The sequence below is a fragment of the Bolinopsis microptera genome, chromosome 8 (assembly GCF_026151205.1).
Source record: "Bolinopsis microptera isolate Bmic1 chromosome 8, MBARI_Bmic_1.0, whole genome shotgun sequence".
Lineage (NCBI taxonomy): Eukaryota > Metazoa > Ctenophora > Tentaculata > Lobata > Bolinopsidae > Bolinopsis > Bolinopsis microptera.
In genome coordinates this window covers 8,263,862-8,280,054 of record NC_087079.1, presented here as the reverse complement: position 1 = coordinate 8,280,054, position 16,193 = coordinate 8,263,862, and the positions used below count along the sequence as shown (strand labels likewise).

General features: G+C 37.0%; 2 protein-coding genes across 2 annotated transcripts in view; one reads left to right on the top strand and one right to left on the bottom strand.

Annotated features, from left to right (window-relative positions):
* Window positions 1-2,384, bottom strand: part of LOC134819555 (dnaJ homolog subfamily C member 9-like) — a 114,755-nt gene extending 112,371 nt beyond the window's left edge. The window contains exon 1 of the mRNA XM_063829550.1: window positions 2,373-2,384. The gene's annotated coding sequence lies outside the window, so the exon portion shown is untranslated. The remainder of the gene's footprint in view (window positions 1-2,372) is intronic.
* Window positions 2,385-13,667: 11,283 nt separating this feature from the next.
* On the top strand, window positions 13,668-15,549 carry LOC134819782 (mitochondrial fission 1 protein-like). Its single transcript, XM_063829923.1, has 5 exons — window positions 13,668-13,754; window positions 13,903-14,009; window positions 14,268-14,349; window positions 14,643-14,782; window positions 15,048-15,549. Exons 1-5 carry the CDS (start codon window positions 13,681-13,683, stop codon window positions 15,131-15,133), a joined length of 489 nt encoding a protein of 162 aa, XP_063685993.1. The 5' UTR covers window positions 13,668-13,680; the 3' UTR covers window positions 15,134-15,549.
* The last annotated feature ends 644 nt before the right edge of the window (window positions 15,550-16,193 follow it).

Below are 16,193 nucleotides of genomic sequence, written 5' to 3'. Positions count from 1 at the left end.
AAGTTGGCCGATTCTATAGGTGTTAAAAGGGGCTCAATCCTCACATCCTTGGTCACCAGCCTAAGGTATTCAGCAACGGAGTCTCTCACGTTATTATGACGGTAGTTCACATACCCCCCTCTCTTACAGTTGAGGATATGATTGTGATCATTCTTGGCTCCGCAATCGCAGAATCTTGGGGTGTTAGGGATGTCCCAACCATACCGGAGATGAACAGCATCTCTGAAGTCTTGCTTGCTGTAAGCATACCCTAGCTGTTGAATGGGGAGACATGTTAGCCAAGCTCCTGACCCATGCTCTTGTACCAGCTGCAATGACTCCCTGGTATTCTCATCCACTTCACTCATTATCTCAGCAAGCTCCTTCTTCAAGCGTAATTCTTTAACTAACTTGAGGCAATCTACTCTGCCCTTTATCTTAATTTTATCCAACTTCATCAGGGATGTCTCCTGGTGATAGATAAGGTCAACCAGCTCCTCAGTTATCTTAAGTGACGTCTGGTATTCCTTCTCCGCGATCTCTACTGGATTAACAATACCAAGCCCCCCTAATCTTACAGGTAGCGCAAACATTCTCCTGTGCAGATCAGACACATTCCTACCAATAATTGCAGGGATGAACTTTTCTCTTATACACTTCTCCAATGGGATGAAGAGGTCTTTAGTGTCTTGGATGGTACGCATCACAAAGGTCCACCGATGACATAGGGCTTTGGTATACCCTGATAGGGCTGCCTGAGGTTCATCGAGGGCAATATCTGACAACTCTTCTACATCCTTCACCCATTTCTCTACTTTCTTTTTTACATATGTCTCTCTAGCCTCCTCTCCACCTATCACTGCTCCCAGATGACGCTCCCCATCACATGTGATCTCTATACCAGTCTCTCCAAATAAAAACGTGGCTGCTGGTAGTAGCGATTTTTCTTTTAAGATAAGAATAGTCTTCACTGCTTTAGGGAAGTAGCCTAACTTAGGACCGTTTACACTGAGTAAATCCCACCACAGCCGGAGTTTCTTCAGGGTACCTGCTGCTGCAGAGTCATCTGCATACCACGCTTGCATCAATTCTCCTAACTTTGTCACGCTGGCCAGGATGTTGATAAGAGGACGAATACCGATAGCATACTCTGCCATTGCGGCCACATCCCCTTGTGTTGCCCCTTCATCAGAGTAAATTATCTCACACGAATATGTGTCGTTGACAATGAGTTTGGCTGATTTCTGATAGGTGTTTTTCAGGTATTGGTGAAACGGAGGACATAGCTGCCTAATGTTGTGAATAGCTGCTTTGCGATTAAGCCTGTTAAACGCATTATCAGCATCAACAAGAAGCACTGCCTCTGTCTTAGGATCTTCCCATGTCCTCTTAACTGCTCTGATGGATGCCTCAATGCCTGACTCTAGCCCAGCACATGACTGAAGAGGTCCTGCAGCCTCTTGTATATCATCCTTAATTACCCCAATAACCACCTTGCCAACAATACGCCGAAGAACCTCTCCTACCCCCACCGGCCTTACACCAGGATTACCTCTCTTATCGTCACCCTTATTCAGTGGTACCAGTCTACAGGCCACAAACTCATTCAGACTGTCTGGGTTAACATCCTCTACACACAAACGCTTTGCAAATTCAGCTATTGCACCGCAGAGTTGAAAAGGAAGTTTCCCATACGCTTTAGAGCACAAGATGTGCTTCCACCCATCTGCATCCAAATGGGTTGGGCCACCGGAGCCCTTAACATGGAGTGCCGCTTTCTCAACTAGCTCTGTCGATATTTCAGCAAATATCACCGACTGTGCCTGAGGCGCTGTTATAGGTAGAAGGATATCAGCTGGAGGTGTCTCAGCTTTAGGATGTTTCTCTTGTAATAGACTCTTTATCTTTCTATTTAATGTGTGTACCCCAACAACTGAGTTTTCGTTGTTGATGAGCTTCATGGCCTGACATACTTTACCCACCATCATTAACCTACTAAAGCATTTCATTTTCGATGGATCTTCAGACTTTTTCTTTCGTTTTAGCTTCTCCTGGATGACACGAGCCTCATCCATGAGGGAATTGAGGTCGCCATCCTTCCACTTTTCTAGTCTATCTACCAGGTACTTGGCATTGTCTCTAGCTTTTGACTTAGATGAAGGCTTCTGTAACATAATAGGGATAAATATATGGACTAGCTGCAATGAAAGACTCTCCCAGGCCGTTTTATTCACAAACAGGTACAAAAGTCGTGTCAACTCTTTGATAAACTTCTCCCCACTCTTACCCCTTGGCACCATAAACAAATTCCTACACCACGTAATAATTTCATCATATATCCCCGTAAGTTCTGACCGTATACACCCTTCCCCAACCATGCAATGGTACCCCACGTCAAATTATTTGATCTATTCAACTGGCAGCAGTCACAGTACCATTCATCATCTTCACTGGTTTTATGATCCTCATACTCTTCATCACTCATACACAAGCAGTCCTTATGAATCCAAACCTCGCACTCCTCACACTGCAAAGCATCTACATGCCATTCAACTCTGGTTTTACATATAGGACATATGTCATCTATCTTCTCCTTCTCATTTGGTCTACATTTTTTCTTCTTATCAACTCTTGTTTTATGATTGATGTTTACTTCTAGGACTTGAGGTCTATTTAACAAGGGTTTCTCTGTTCTGATGTGGCGCCGAAAGTCATATCTCGAAGAAGATGATTGAGGTTTGATAGAATTGGTTGAGTTTAATACTTTCTGATTATACACAGGTTCGTTAGTACTTTCTTCTTCAGCTTGTCCGTTGGTCTCTACATGTTCTGTACTGGCTGGGGCACTATCAGTGTGCCCCGTTTGCCCGTCCTTGTTTGCCATCCCTGAACTCAAATTATTTGTTATATAGTAGTGTTGAAAGTATTAGCTCAGCTTTAGCTCAGCGGCAGCATGAGCCCTGGTTTCCTGCCACATTGGTACCTCTGAAAGTACAGAAAAGTGGTGGATTTCGGGGTCCAGGATACTCCCTCTTTGTTCTTTAGAAGTTAGCAGCAGTTAGCAGCAGTTTCTTTGCACTTTGACATCCCTGTGTGACGAGTGATTGCTAGGGGGGCTTGGCAAGTTAATATCGGTACAGGTGTTAGACCCCCAAACCCGATAGCCAAGTCATTTGCTGATGATGTCCACTTAAACATTTTCTTCTTCTTCTTTTCCTTTATAATCCTTTATTTCTACTGGTTTACCCAGGATTTCTACTGGTTTACCCAGGACCTATATTGCGGAAAGGGTTTATCTCTTGGTACTGGCGCCTTTTTTGTTAAATTTTCCCTTACATTATACAATATACTTTTAATATGTTTTTTGAGATTATTATACCATCAAGCTTTTCACCAAATACAACTTCTCCACTCATCTTCCTTAAAATATAAGCTCTCCACCCAAATCAGTCATAATATAAGGGAAGAATTCGTGAATACCTGGAAATCTGCCAAGGCCTCCTCGCCAAAACTAGAATTCTATAATTCAATAAACATTATTTTGAACCAGAGGCATATCTACGATTAATCGAAATACCAGCACCTTGGACTGGATGATGTATCCTTCAATCTCATTCCTCAGAAGACGAGCTTTGAGGTCTCTTAAGTTTGTTTATGTAAATTTTATAGATAACTTATTGTAGCTTTTATAATGTGTAAAATTTTACGGACGAAATGATCCCAGGAGGGACTCCCAACCCACCGCCTCGGCGGGTAGTTAATACACCCTTCACAAGCAAGAGCCACTTTGGTCTACTTGCTGCGAGGTGTCTCAGTTTCATGGGTTGGGAGTCCCCGCTTTTTTTAATCGAAATACCTGATGTTCAAAAGAGCTTGACAAGGTTTCCTATCAGCTGCCACAGCCTCTACATCGTAAGGGGCAGATACAAAACCCACCTTGTACCAATAGATGAATGTTGGTACAATTGCTGCAATTACCCGCAGTGCGGGGGGGGGGGGCAATCTTAGGGGGCCCCCTGTGTTTTAGTTATTATCACTTAATTATTATGGCATCAGAATCAACCCAGTGAGATAAAACTTAATTAATATTTTACGATTTAAAAGAAAATTATCTTCAAAATTTTTGGAAGGTTGTGTAAAATTTAAAACAATTTTTTTAATTTGATGTTTCAAATATTACAAATTTAAAAATTTGGTACAAAAAATTGTGTTAAAACTATTCCAAAAATATTCAATATTTTAGGAGTTATAGGCATATTAAACATTTTTGCGATGCATAAAAGGCCCACATACATACAGTTCGAAGTTATCGTGCTACACAATTTTCAGTTAAATGTAATAATACAACGTTTGGTACCAAATTAATCAAAATCAGAAACGAAAAATGCTGTGCCAATTCATGACACCTATTATTAATTATATTTGTATCACGTGGTGACCCCCACGGTCGCTTCACTATAGTGGGGGGAGCCGCGCACTTCGTGCGCGGCGGGTCATACAACGTATGACAAAATTATATTACAGAAACTATTTTTAAATACACATATTTTAAGAATCAAGAATTCAAATTTGAGATTTGATCTTTATTAATACAGATTATACATATTATATTATAGATAACCGTAAAAGCCGCGCATCTGCTGATTGCAATTCAACTTGGATTAACAGTAATTTTAGTTTATTACTTAAATTTGAATTGTGTTTTACTTACATTTTTTTACTTATCGGATGTCTATTTACATTTATTATAATATTATTATTTATCATAATGGCAATCAAATTTAGATATTGTTTTCCTTTCATTTATCGTTGTAGTGCGATGCGTTATTGTGCCACGTACTCGCTAGATCGGCGAAATGCGCTACTATACTGTGCCGCGCCGAGCTGCAATGAATTGACATTGTCATGTGTCAGTTAAGGTGCATCGCACATTTTCGCTCCCCCCTCCCATGGCAATCTTGTGAACCGATCTCAGTACATATTCTACTGTTTGGACAGCACATATTCTCCGGTTTGTCAGCGAATAATAATGAAGCAATTTTGGGTTAATGTTTAACATTTACTTTTGATAATGTAAATTAATAATGTAATTGTGATATGCTTATTTTTGGAATGCTATCTATCTTAGCTTAAGGGCCGCCCCAAGCTCCCACCACCCCCCCCCCCCCCCCCCCCCCCCAAAACTGCCGATGTCTATTCACCGATGACTGCATACAATTGACAATACCATTACCATAGCAGAGAGTTAATTAATTAATTAAATTATTCCAACGTACATTACAGTTACCCACAGGCCACAGTGCCTCATGTATGTAATGTGTCACAGGCGACAGCAAATAAACAAAAACAAAAACGTATAACATGAGTGAAACAGGACACACATGTGTAAGATCTCAGCCGCGCAGTATCATAACAGTTCAGATTGCAAGGTGTTCTGGACAACCAAATCATATAAATTACCTGTAGTGGATGCGCTTGATGTGCTTTGTACCGTTTACAATTAACTATGCGTGAAAACTGCGGGTCTTAGTTGTCCAAACGAGGATTGGACACCCTACAACACAAAATTTCACTAAGATCATGCATGCGCTTACATTCGAACGTTTGAATGAATAGAGAGCTTTATATTGCGGTTAGATATTTCCGAATACCATTAGTAATCACTATTTCTATTTTCAAGCACCAGCTACCAGATAATAATTTTAGGGCGTCCACGGACTCCTGAACGCCCTCTGTATCCCCGTACCATTTTACTGACTCCACGGCATCAACTTTAACACAAATTTCCTCAAAACCTTTAAAAGATGTACAACTTAAACTTTTTTGACTGGTTCAAATGCTTAAATGGCCTTAAATTGGCTCAGGAACAAGAATGTTAGTGCCCAAAAGACCTCCAAGTGGTGTCAAAATCGCGAATTGAATAATTGAATTCTATATAAATTTACACTATGTGGTTGGGGCATTTTGCATAGTAAATATGGTTACTACTCCTATATATCATATTATTTGATTGGTATTCGACTTCTGATTATTTCCCTAGGAATAAGTAAAACAAAATTTTTTTTTAAGTAAAACAAAATTTAAATTTTATTGCCATTACAATGAATAATGATATCATAATAAATATAAGTAGACATCCGATAATAAACTTGTTACATCCAGTACAACCCAAGATGTCAGCCGACGCGACTTACAAAAATAAAGAAAGCTAGCATGTTATGTTCATTGTTCATAGTTTTTCTAACGAGCATGCTTAGCACTTAGGCTGTACGGAAATAGCTTTAATTCTACGTCATATTAAAAACTTTACATCATTTTTTGAGATACAAAAATAAATTTTAAAATAAATAACTCTTTTGCTGCTTGGGCGCGGCACCGCGCTTGACCCACATGCTATACAGTGTGTAGCAACACATCGCTGAAAACAGAAGCTGAATATATATATATAACATATAAGCGGTGCGCCGCGCCTAAACCTAAAACCATAAACTTTAAATATTGTCAAGATATTAAACGAGTTTTGCAAAATAATATAGCATGCTGACTTCGTAGGATATTACAATTATACCAGTGCCAGTTCCAAATGTGAGACAGCGCTTAAACCAAAAGCAGTTGGCAAAAGGAGCCAGTTGCCTGCAAGAGCTTTACTAGCACCCGATTTACCACTTTTAATATAATATACTTAATATGATTATTATATCTCAATTTGGCTTTAGGTAGGGTGCCCCGCTAAAAGAACTGGATTCTTCCAGGAAGCATCCCGTGCACAGACCTTGGTCTACATATATATTAAATTATTAACCATTCATTCTGTATGTGCACGAAAATTTATTTCAATCAAAGTAATAATTATTTTAGTCTCTTGAGTCTTGACACCACTTTAAAGTTCGACATGTTGCTGCTACTACATATAATTGATTAAAGTACTGCTCAGTACTTCATGCTTGAGCGGTACTGCTGTTCACAGAGGCGCACGCTCAATCACAAATAATGAGCGTGCAGTTTTTAGAATCTCTGAGCAATTATTATTTTAATTAGACCGCAGTGCTCACAGACTGTACTGCGCGAACAACAGAAATATCTTTTAAATTATTTTGCTTCTGAAATTTTGGCTCTATTAATTAAGAAATGCGACATGTAATTGTAAGATAACAATTAAATAGTGTGTGGCGCCTAAAGCTGCACCTAAGAATTAGGTGCAGGCTGTGTGCGTGGCGTACTGTATATGTGATTGAGATTGAAATTTGAATTTATTTATGAATATAACATTATGTATTGATTGTTTTGTGGTAAATAAGTTTTTCTTTCTTAGTTACTTCACAATTAGCAAAAATTCTAAGATAAAAGTTGATTAGATCAATGTTTTTATCTGTAGCTGCGCGATCATGATAATAACTTGTTTAATAGTATTGATGACACCTTGGCCGTGTATTAATAAGGTGTTTTAATATATCAATTTATGGATTGTATATCGTCATAATACTTTATTTCTTTTAAAGATAGTATAATGTTTCTTACTCATGATTTCTATGTCAGAATGGACGACAAACAGACACCTATGTCATCCTCATCTCCAGGGACTTCTACTTCAACTACTCTACATACTCTAGCTGATATTGGTAAGCAATACTTTGAGTCGTACAGCTCCCAAGTTAATCTTTTGACAGATATTGAGCCACTCATGCTACCTCCAGCACCAAAACAGAAACAAGTGGACTGTTACTCAGAAAAAGACTTAAAAACAAACAGAAAAAATGATTATGATTCAAAACGTGTTGACTACGAAGCGGAGTGTGATGTTTACCGAGCTCTTGAGATGTGTAATCAACAAATCACTGTACTACATAGCTTCAAGTATTCTATTGATCAATGGAAAGCTTTTGTGGGTGATGCAGTACAAGCAACAGAGGGGGAACATGACTTTATAGTAATTTTTCCGAACAATGTTGTGATGTGTATCGAGGTTAAACGACCGAAATCTAATAAATATGTACCCTACAAGAAAGCATACCATGCTGCAGCAAATCAACTGGAAAGATTTGGAGTATTCCTGAATGGCATTTCAAACCAAAACCATGAAAAACCCTGCTACTTGAAATTTTGTGCATTTCCACATGTTAATGAAGAAGATCTTGAGAGTAAACAAGATTTTGTTGAACGCAGCGACATTCCGATTTTGTGGAAAAAAGATGTCCATAACTTGAGTTATAGATTGCGTAGGTATGCAACGGACTTCGGTAACAGGCAACCTGAATCGGATATCGAAGTTCTACTGACAGGTATTTGGCTAAACAATTGCAGTGGATTGAAAGACAGTTTTAATGAATGTCAGCTAGTAGGCTACACGATAAATGACATCAATGAGAGACTGAAATGCCAAGAAATTTACCTCAATGCAAAAAATCGAGCTGAAAATATAGTGCCCGTACCCAAGACATATAAAAGTATCTTTGCCGACCACCTCTATGGTATACAGTATATTACTCGAGAACAAAACAAACTTTTAGAATCACAAAAAGATAATCCCATTATTTTTGAGGAGCCTTATATTTTTGTGAATGGATCTGCAGGTTCTGGAAAGACTTTAATGATGTATGCTAGGATTCTAAAATTGTTGGAGTGCATGGGAGAAAATGAACAGATCCTTATGTTGCTACCTTGGAGAGATACTGCCGAATATTTCATGAAGATTGTCAAACAATTTAATGACTCGGTAACCGTGGACATTAAGGATCTTTTGGGTGATATTCGTGAACATAAAGATAATGATGATCTCAGTACTCTACTTTCTGACAAAATGGAGGGATGCACAGAAAAGGTAGTAATATTCGTGCGGCCTAATTTCCACTTTGAATTTGATTTAAGGAGGAAATTTGTAGTCTCAATGCAGGAACGTTTTCTAAGAATGCTTAAAGATAAAAGATGGCACATATTCTGTGATGACTTTCATAGCTCTTTCGCACAAAAAATGTCGGAGAGCTACAATTCTAGGCCATCTACATGGATGCTGCCATCTTCGAGCACTGATTTCCTGTTTGATATGTTATCAACTAATGTCTGTGACATCGACCAGAAACCTAGTTCCCTGTGGATCAGTTGCGATTTGATGCAGACCGTTCAATTTGGCTTTTGGGGAAAATATCTATTGCACAAGGCTGAGGGAACATTCGATCGTGTTATTGACCTTTGTGTTAAACATAGAGACATCTCTCTCTCTGGAAACCTCAGGAATCACCATGGCATAGCCACCCTTCTAATGGACTTAATAGAGAAATTTCTCGATAAGAGTGGAGTAGATCATGTAAAATTACAGCAGATTCTACCACGCCAAGGTTTCAATCACTATATCCAAGGATTCATCACGAAACTGTATTGTGTCGTTGGGAAGGAATCAAATCTGGCGGAAGATAGGATGACTAAAATTGTTAGAAAGGAGTTGAAACTGATACATAGATCGTATGAAGCTGCTGCTCTTGATGATTGCAAACTTGCTGTTATTACAGTATATCTCCATATTTCTGATGACCTAACGCCAGCTGCAAGCAAACAATGGTTTGACGACATCAGGAGTACAGTGAACCTGGCAGCTGAATCAGAAGGGCTGAAAAACTTTGACATAACAGAAAATTTTGTTGATTATGTTAAATATGCTGTTTCGATAGAGTTCCCCTGTGCCGTTCTCATCATCGATTTGTCTTCTCCACAATCTAAAGACACAGCTCATTCATCTAACAGTTTGCAGCATTCCCTCATGAACATACTTGCTCATATTTATGTGGGGGTGTCCAGAGCCAGGGTTTATTGTTCTATCATATTGATATGTTCTGACGATGAACCTAATGAGCTGTACAAAGAGATACTGGATATCCTGAAGCCACATGTTAAGACTATTGAAGTTCGGCAAAGCAATATTATATCATCAACGCCTGTCCATTCTTTGTCGCACAATAGACATCGCAAGACTGACCTCGTTCCTTCTCGCTCCATTCCCACTTCTAAGAGTAAGACAGTTCTGATTCTATGTGACAGCAAAAATGATAGCTTTGACTGCTCACAGCTTTATGAGCCTATCATTGCTTACAAGCATACAGTCCTTTATCTGGAAGACCTCGACAGATATTCTCAAGAAGTCTACAAGGCGGATATAGTTCTCATTTCTGCTGGAATATATGACATTATAAGAAAGAGACTACGTGCTAGAAGGTTACATGATCATGTGAGAAACTTTATAGTGCGGTTTCCAAAAACTCGATTTATTTTTGAGTCTGTGACCACACTGACCAGCCTAAAGTGGAAAGGAAGCAATTCAAACTATTTAAATATTAACAAGACGATCGGCAGTTTCAATAAACTTATGTTGAAATGTTCACAGGATTATGACAATATCGAATTCTTTGACAACGTCAGGTTTAAACAAAGACATTTGTCTGCGGACGGTCTGTATCTTGACTACAGTGGTCAGGCAGAATTATCAAAATGCTGGATTCACTGCATTCTTCTTATGGAAGGAATTAGAGACGGGAGTTTACCTAGAATCTAGATACAAAGGTACTTCCAAAACATGACGTGTAACTGCAGACTGTGCTGAGGTCATGTTGCTTAATCTGGAAAGTGGACAGAAATCATGGGCTTCTGCACCAGCACAGACGGACTATTATTCGTTAAACGGATTTATATGAACTGAAGTGTCAATTATCTAATGTGAGAGAACACGTCACATAAGATACTCAAAAATCGCAAGATCGGAATCTATCTTATGTATAAATTGTATAAAATAATCGAGAAATATATTACCCAATGAGATGATCTCTCTCTCTCTCTCTCTCTCTCTCTCTCTCTCTCTCTCTCTCTCTCTCTCTCTCTCTCTCTCTCTCTCTCTCTTTCGACGAATTTTCAGTTACTTACTTTAAAATGTGTGGTTTATAGTAATTATCGGCTCTGAATTTAACAAGTTAACAGCTGTTTTTTACTTTCTTATACATATTTATTTAATTACATTGTGTTATTTATATATACATTGTGTGTTTATTAATTACATTGTGTTATTTAACATAAATTAAATGAATTTTTTACTTACAATTTAAGATTTATGATTATATTTTGTTTTTTGTACTTATTTTTCTTACTGCACTTCATTTTATGTCTAGATCTCTACCTTTCTAGGATATGTTTCTCTTTTTGGTTGATATGTCACTGTACTAACCTTTATTATACCTACATGTACTGTATGGTCTCTGCTTCTTTTTAGTTTGTGTGTGGTTTACAATAAAAGATGTTTTAATTTTGTCTTAGCCTTATACTGAGTTACCTTAATTCCCAAAAATTTGGGCGACAAAAAATTTGAGCGGGCCTCTCGCCCAAATTTGTTGCAGACCAAATTAATTGCATAAATCTTTTCCGTCTGCTAAATTTTTTGCTAACCAAACTTTTGGCATTTGGCCTGTGGCCCTGAAATCTATAGAAAAATGGCTTTTTCTTCATATCCAAGTGAAATAATATTTGAAATTTTAGTTTTCTAATCTGTCATTCATGGCTTGACCAAGTAAAAAGGCTTATATTTTAAATGAATAGAAATAACTGGAATAGCTAACAGCTACTAATGAAACAAATGGCTAGAGGTACGGATAGCTAGAGATTTAAACAAGATCTGCAAATGGATTATTATCCACCGTAAAGTCTGATCTACAAGCATCAGTTATACCTGACTTCTCAAAGCCTTTCCTTATGTCATCTGGCCTCCCTTTTAACAAAAAGTTCGTTGATCCAACGAGCGTGGACTTCACGGATCACTGTCAAGCGGGTATCAATTTTCACATTGTCTGATGAAACTCCTCCATTGAGCTGACACACTATGTTTTTCGCGTACCAATCTTCGTACTTATTGCGCAAGAATTTCTTAGCCAGTCCATTGATAGATATGTCCAGGGGCTGTAGATGATGGGTCATATTAGCTGGAACTTTCTGTAGGATGCAGTTGTTGGCTGTCATCAGATCTTTTAGTGTCTGTGTGTGTTGGGCCCGAAACACATCTGATATCAGTAGCGCTTTCTGCTCAGGGTTGTTGATGGAGGCTCGAACTGATTCTATGTGGGGAAGAAGGATTTTCTCAAAGAACTGGACACTGGTCAAACCTTTCGACCATCTGGCGAGGCGTCATAATGATAATTGTATGTGAAAGGGGTATGATAAGATATGCTGAGTGTAAGTAGACTAAACTATCTGATTGAGAGACTAAATATCACTATTGTATATCTATCATTTTGTACTGTGCCATCATCACTGTATTTTTTAGTAGTTACTGGGCAGATCGTAAATTTCATAATGTGAAACAACTCAGACTACCACCTACATGCTTAAAATTGCAAGCAAAATGACTGGAATAATAAGGAATAATAATGAACTAAGGCAAATATCTACTTGTTCTGAAATTTTAGTGGAAAATCGTTTATTTTTCGAAGAATTTGTGCCCAAATTTTCGGTCGCCCAAATGAGTTCAAATTTTCTGCCCAAACTTTTCGGGCTCAAATAAATTGTGCTCAATATAATGGCACACAAATTTTTGGGAACTAAGGTATACTCTTGTTCATTTTTACACATATACTCACATCACTCACAGTCAGCCGCTCTGACATGGTTAACCACCTTCCTTGTGTTGTTGGTTGATCATATGAGCGGAATATATAAATACCTCATTTCATTTCATTTCATTTCATTTTATTTCATTTCATTTCATTTTATTTCATTTCATTTCATTTCATTTCATTTCATTTCATTTCATTTCATTTCATTTCATTTCATTTCATTTCATTTCATTTCATATTAAACAACTTTTATATTGAACAACTTTTTTATATTAAACAACTTTTATTTCGATATTTTTTCAATTTGACGGGCATCTTTATTCTTTAATGCTATGTAGCAATAATTTTAAATTCAACGTGAAGATTATGATACAAGCTTATTATCTAAAACATTTATTTTCAAGAATACAATACTGTTACTTGTATACCCGAAATTGTATATTATACAATAATGTATAATAACTAGAAAGCCCGTGGTAACAGGTGAGGAAGCTAGTAGTATTCTTTGAAATAAAGTTTTAATCGCATACAAAATATCCATCCCAACCGAACGCGAAGATACAGCCGATTTAAATGTGAAACATTTTAAACACAAAATTGTAGACTTAACCAATAAATATGTGCCAAGGTTTCATCGGCAATTTAAACATGATATCCGAATAATTTTATTCTTCACTCAAGGTACTACAAAATTTGTAGATTTGTTTTAAATCGTCGAAAATGCAATCATATTTTATCTGCAGCAGCCATAATCACTCCAATATGATATCCAGCTTGACAGTGAATAGTAATGGGGCAGTCTCCGTGAATTTTGTGTTTAACGTGGATACTGATTACTGAATTATCAATTTACGTTTAAAAGCATGATAATAATGATGTTATATTATCTGGTTAGTATTATATGGTAAATACTTATGTTCGTTGAGACTGTTTTGGAACATTTTGAGTTTAATACACATAGTTTTACTTGAGCTACTTATTGAGCTATCGGGCAGAATCTTTCAAATATGTAAATAAGAAAAATTGAAACGAAATAAAGTAATTTACTTCTTCTTGGAATATGCGTCAAGGTTCATATTAATCCTGATGTTATAATACTCCAATACTTCACTCAAGGTTCATGACACAGCTTGACGATATCATCGAGGACCTGGATGCTCCAGTTGATGAACGTGACATAATAGAGCATGAAAGGTACTAGATCACAGATCATGTCGACCTGAAACTCAATATGTATTTTGGTTCACATTAAATTATGTTCAACTTATTCTAAGCTCATATCAATCAAATATTTGTATAAAATCTTCTTGATTTTTCACCATCATCATCAAAAATACTGTAGGTTGTACAACGAAGAACTGCAAAGTAAACCAGTAGTTTCGAGCCAGACACAGTTTGGATATGCTTATGTTTTGGTAAAATCACCGTACGACAATGATATTCGTAAAGGTAAGTCACCAAGTTGCCAGGTATTTAAAAAACTGTGTTTAGTGCTTGCTTTAAATTTTGACAGCTGAATACGTTCTGTGACATCTTGTTTCAATGAAAATTTATATATAAGATTATCAATTCATTTATTTCCATTCCCTTAAATCAACACCGATGTATTATGATATAGATAGTATTACATGCTAGTGACTAGTCATTAATACTTCAAAGAAATTCGATTTAAAATAAGATCTTCTAATTTAATCGATCAACGCTCAGGGATACGATTGTTAGAGGAACTGTGCCAAAGTGGAGTTGATCAAAGAGACTTTGTATATTATCTTGCAGTTGGGCATTACAGGTCTTATAAAACATGCAATATGATATGAAATATGATCCTCTTCAAAATTGTTTAATGAATAAGAAAACAAATAAACAAAATAAAACACGCTTCGAAATCAAAAATACACCAAAAAAAACATCTTAGAAGACATTCAAGCGAACTGAATAATATTGCTAAAAGGTGCTGATAGATAAGAACCTTACTAATATAACTTTTCTTTAAAACCGAAAACTGAAAAATGCAATTTTAGAAATGTTTGATATCTTGGTCTTCAATTTATAATATGACATATTTATTTAAACCCAACTCAGGCTGCACAATTACACTCCTGCCATGAAGTTTTGTCAGAGAGTGTTAGAAATGGAACCCGGAAACCAGCAGGCTACTCAGCTTCTGGAGATTATCAAAAAGAAGAGAAAGAAGGACGCTATGATTGGGGCTGCAGTTCTAGGTATGTAATAATTTGCCATGTACCGAGTAGAAACTTATATTAGTTGTGTGGCCAGATCCAGTATTTTACAATTTCATATTAGGCCATCATATATCCACTTCTAATTCTATTTAAAAAAGCTTTCCAATATTGATCGTTATGTAATGATGTCCACAGAGTTCTGGTAATTATCAATCATTATGTTCACAGTCGAATTATATATTTATTCCCTCTTTGCCTTGAAACTTGAAAATAACTGGTTTTCTAACGCCCCCTGGTACTACAGGTGGGGGAGCAGTGGCTCTGACAGGAGGACTGTTGGTTGCAGGGGCTGTGTTAGCTGCGGGGATAGCTGCAGTCAAACGCAGATGAGCTGTTGCATTCTTTGTCAGCATTCCGGGAACTTTACAAGTTATAATTTGGACTGTTGTTTATCTGAAACTGTGCTAGTGCTTTATTAAGAAAAACTTGATTTATGAACTTTTTATTACAGTTTGAGTAATGAGTATTCTGTTTAAATTTTGCTTTGAAGAAAATTTGATACAATTTCATTGCTATTTAATCTTGGTGAATTTAAGTTCAGATAGATAAATATACAGTACGGTTAGTTTTAGTGCAAAATAATTGTTAATTTTACCGCGATTTCACAAACCATCTAAAAAGTTTGTTCATAAAAAAGCATGCCTACCTCATTTGTGCTTGTTTCTTATTTGTTAACTTCCAACTACAATACAAACTATAATTTTTCACCTATAACTAATGTTAATGATTTTGATTCTCATACTTCATTTATTGCTTTTAATGTTTTGGCATCAAAGTTCGAAACATGCCATGGCTGGAACTAGTCTCTACTCCAACTAGGCAGTCTTTTGAGTATTGAAGAAAAAAACATGTCCTTCTGTTTATTATATCGATACTAATCGACTGTAGGAATAGATCAACATCTTGCATTGTCACTTCCCAAGAAGTTTAAACAATTTAATAAAAGGATGGCCTGTTCGAGTGATTTCGGTAGATGCTCTGGCGGCAACGTACAGAGTAGATTATCTACATCAGAACGCAAAAGAAGAAGCACAGCACTAATCTTCACTCTAGCTACTTTTAATGTCCTGGGTATTACTTCTCCAGTTAAACGGGATGAACTTTTGAGAGATTGCTATTATCGTAAAATAGACATTCTCGCTGTGCAAGAAACAAAATGTCGTCACTTTGAGGATTCAGTTTTGCATTTTACAGATGATGATGGGAAATCACACAAATATCGCTTCATAAACTTTCAGCAATTTGACAATAAGTGGCAAGCAGGTATTGGTTTTCTTGTAAATTCAGTCTATACCAACTACATCAAGTGTTACAACAGTATCAGTGACAGGGTTGCTTATCTAGATCTTGAGATACCAAGTAAATCAGGTAAACCAAGACTTTGCCGTGT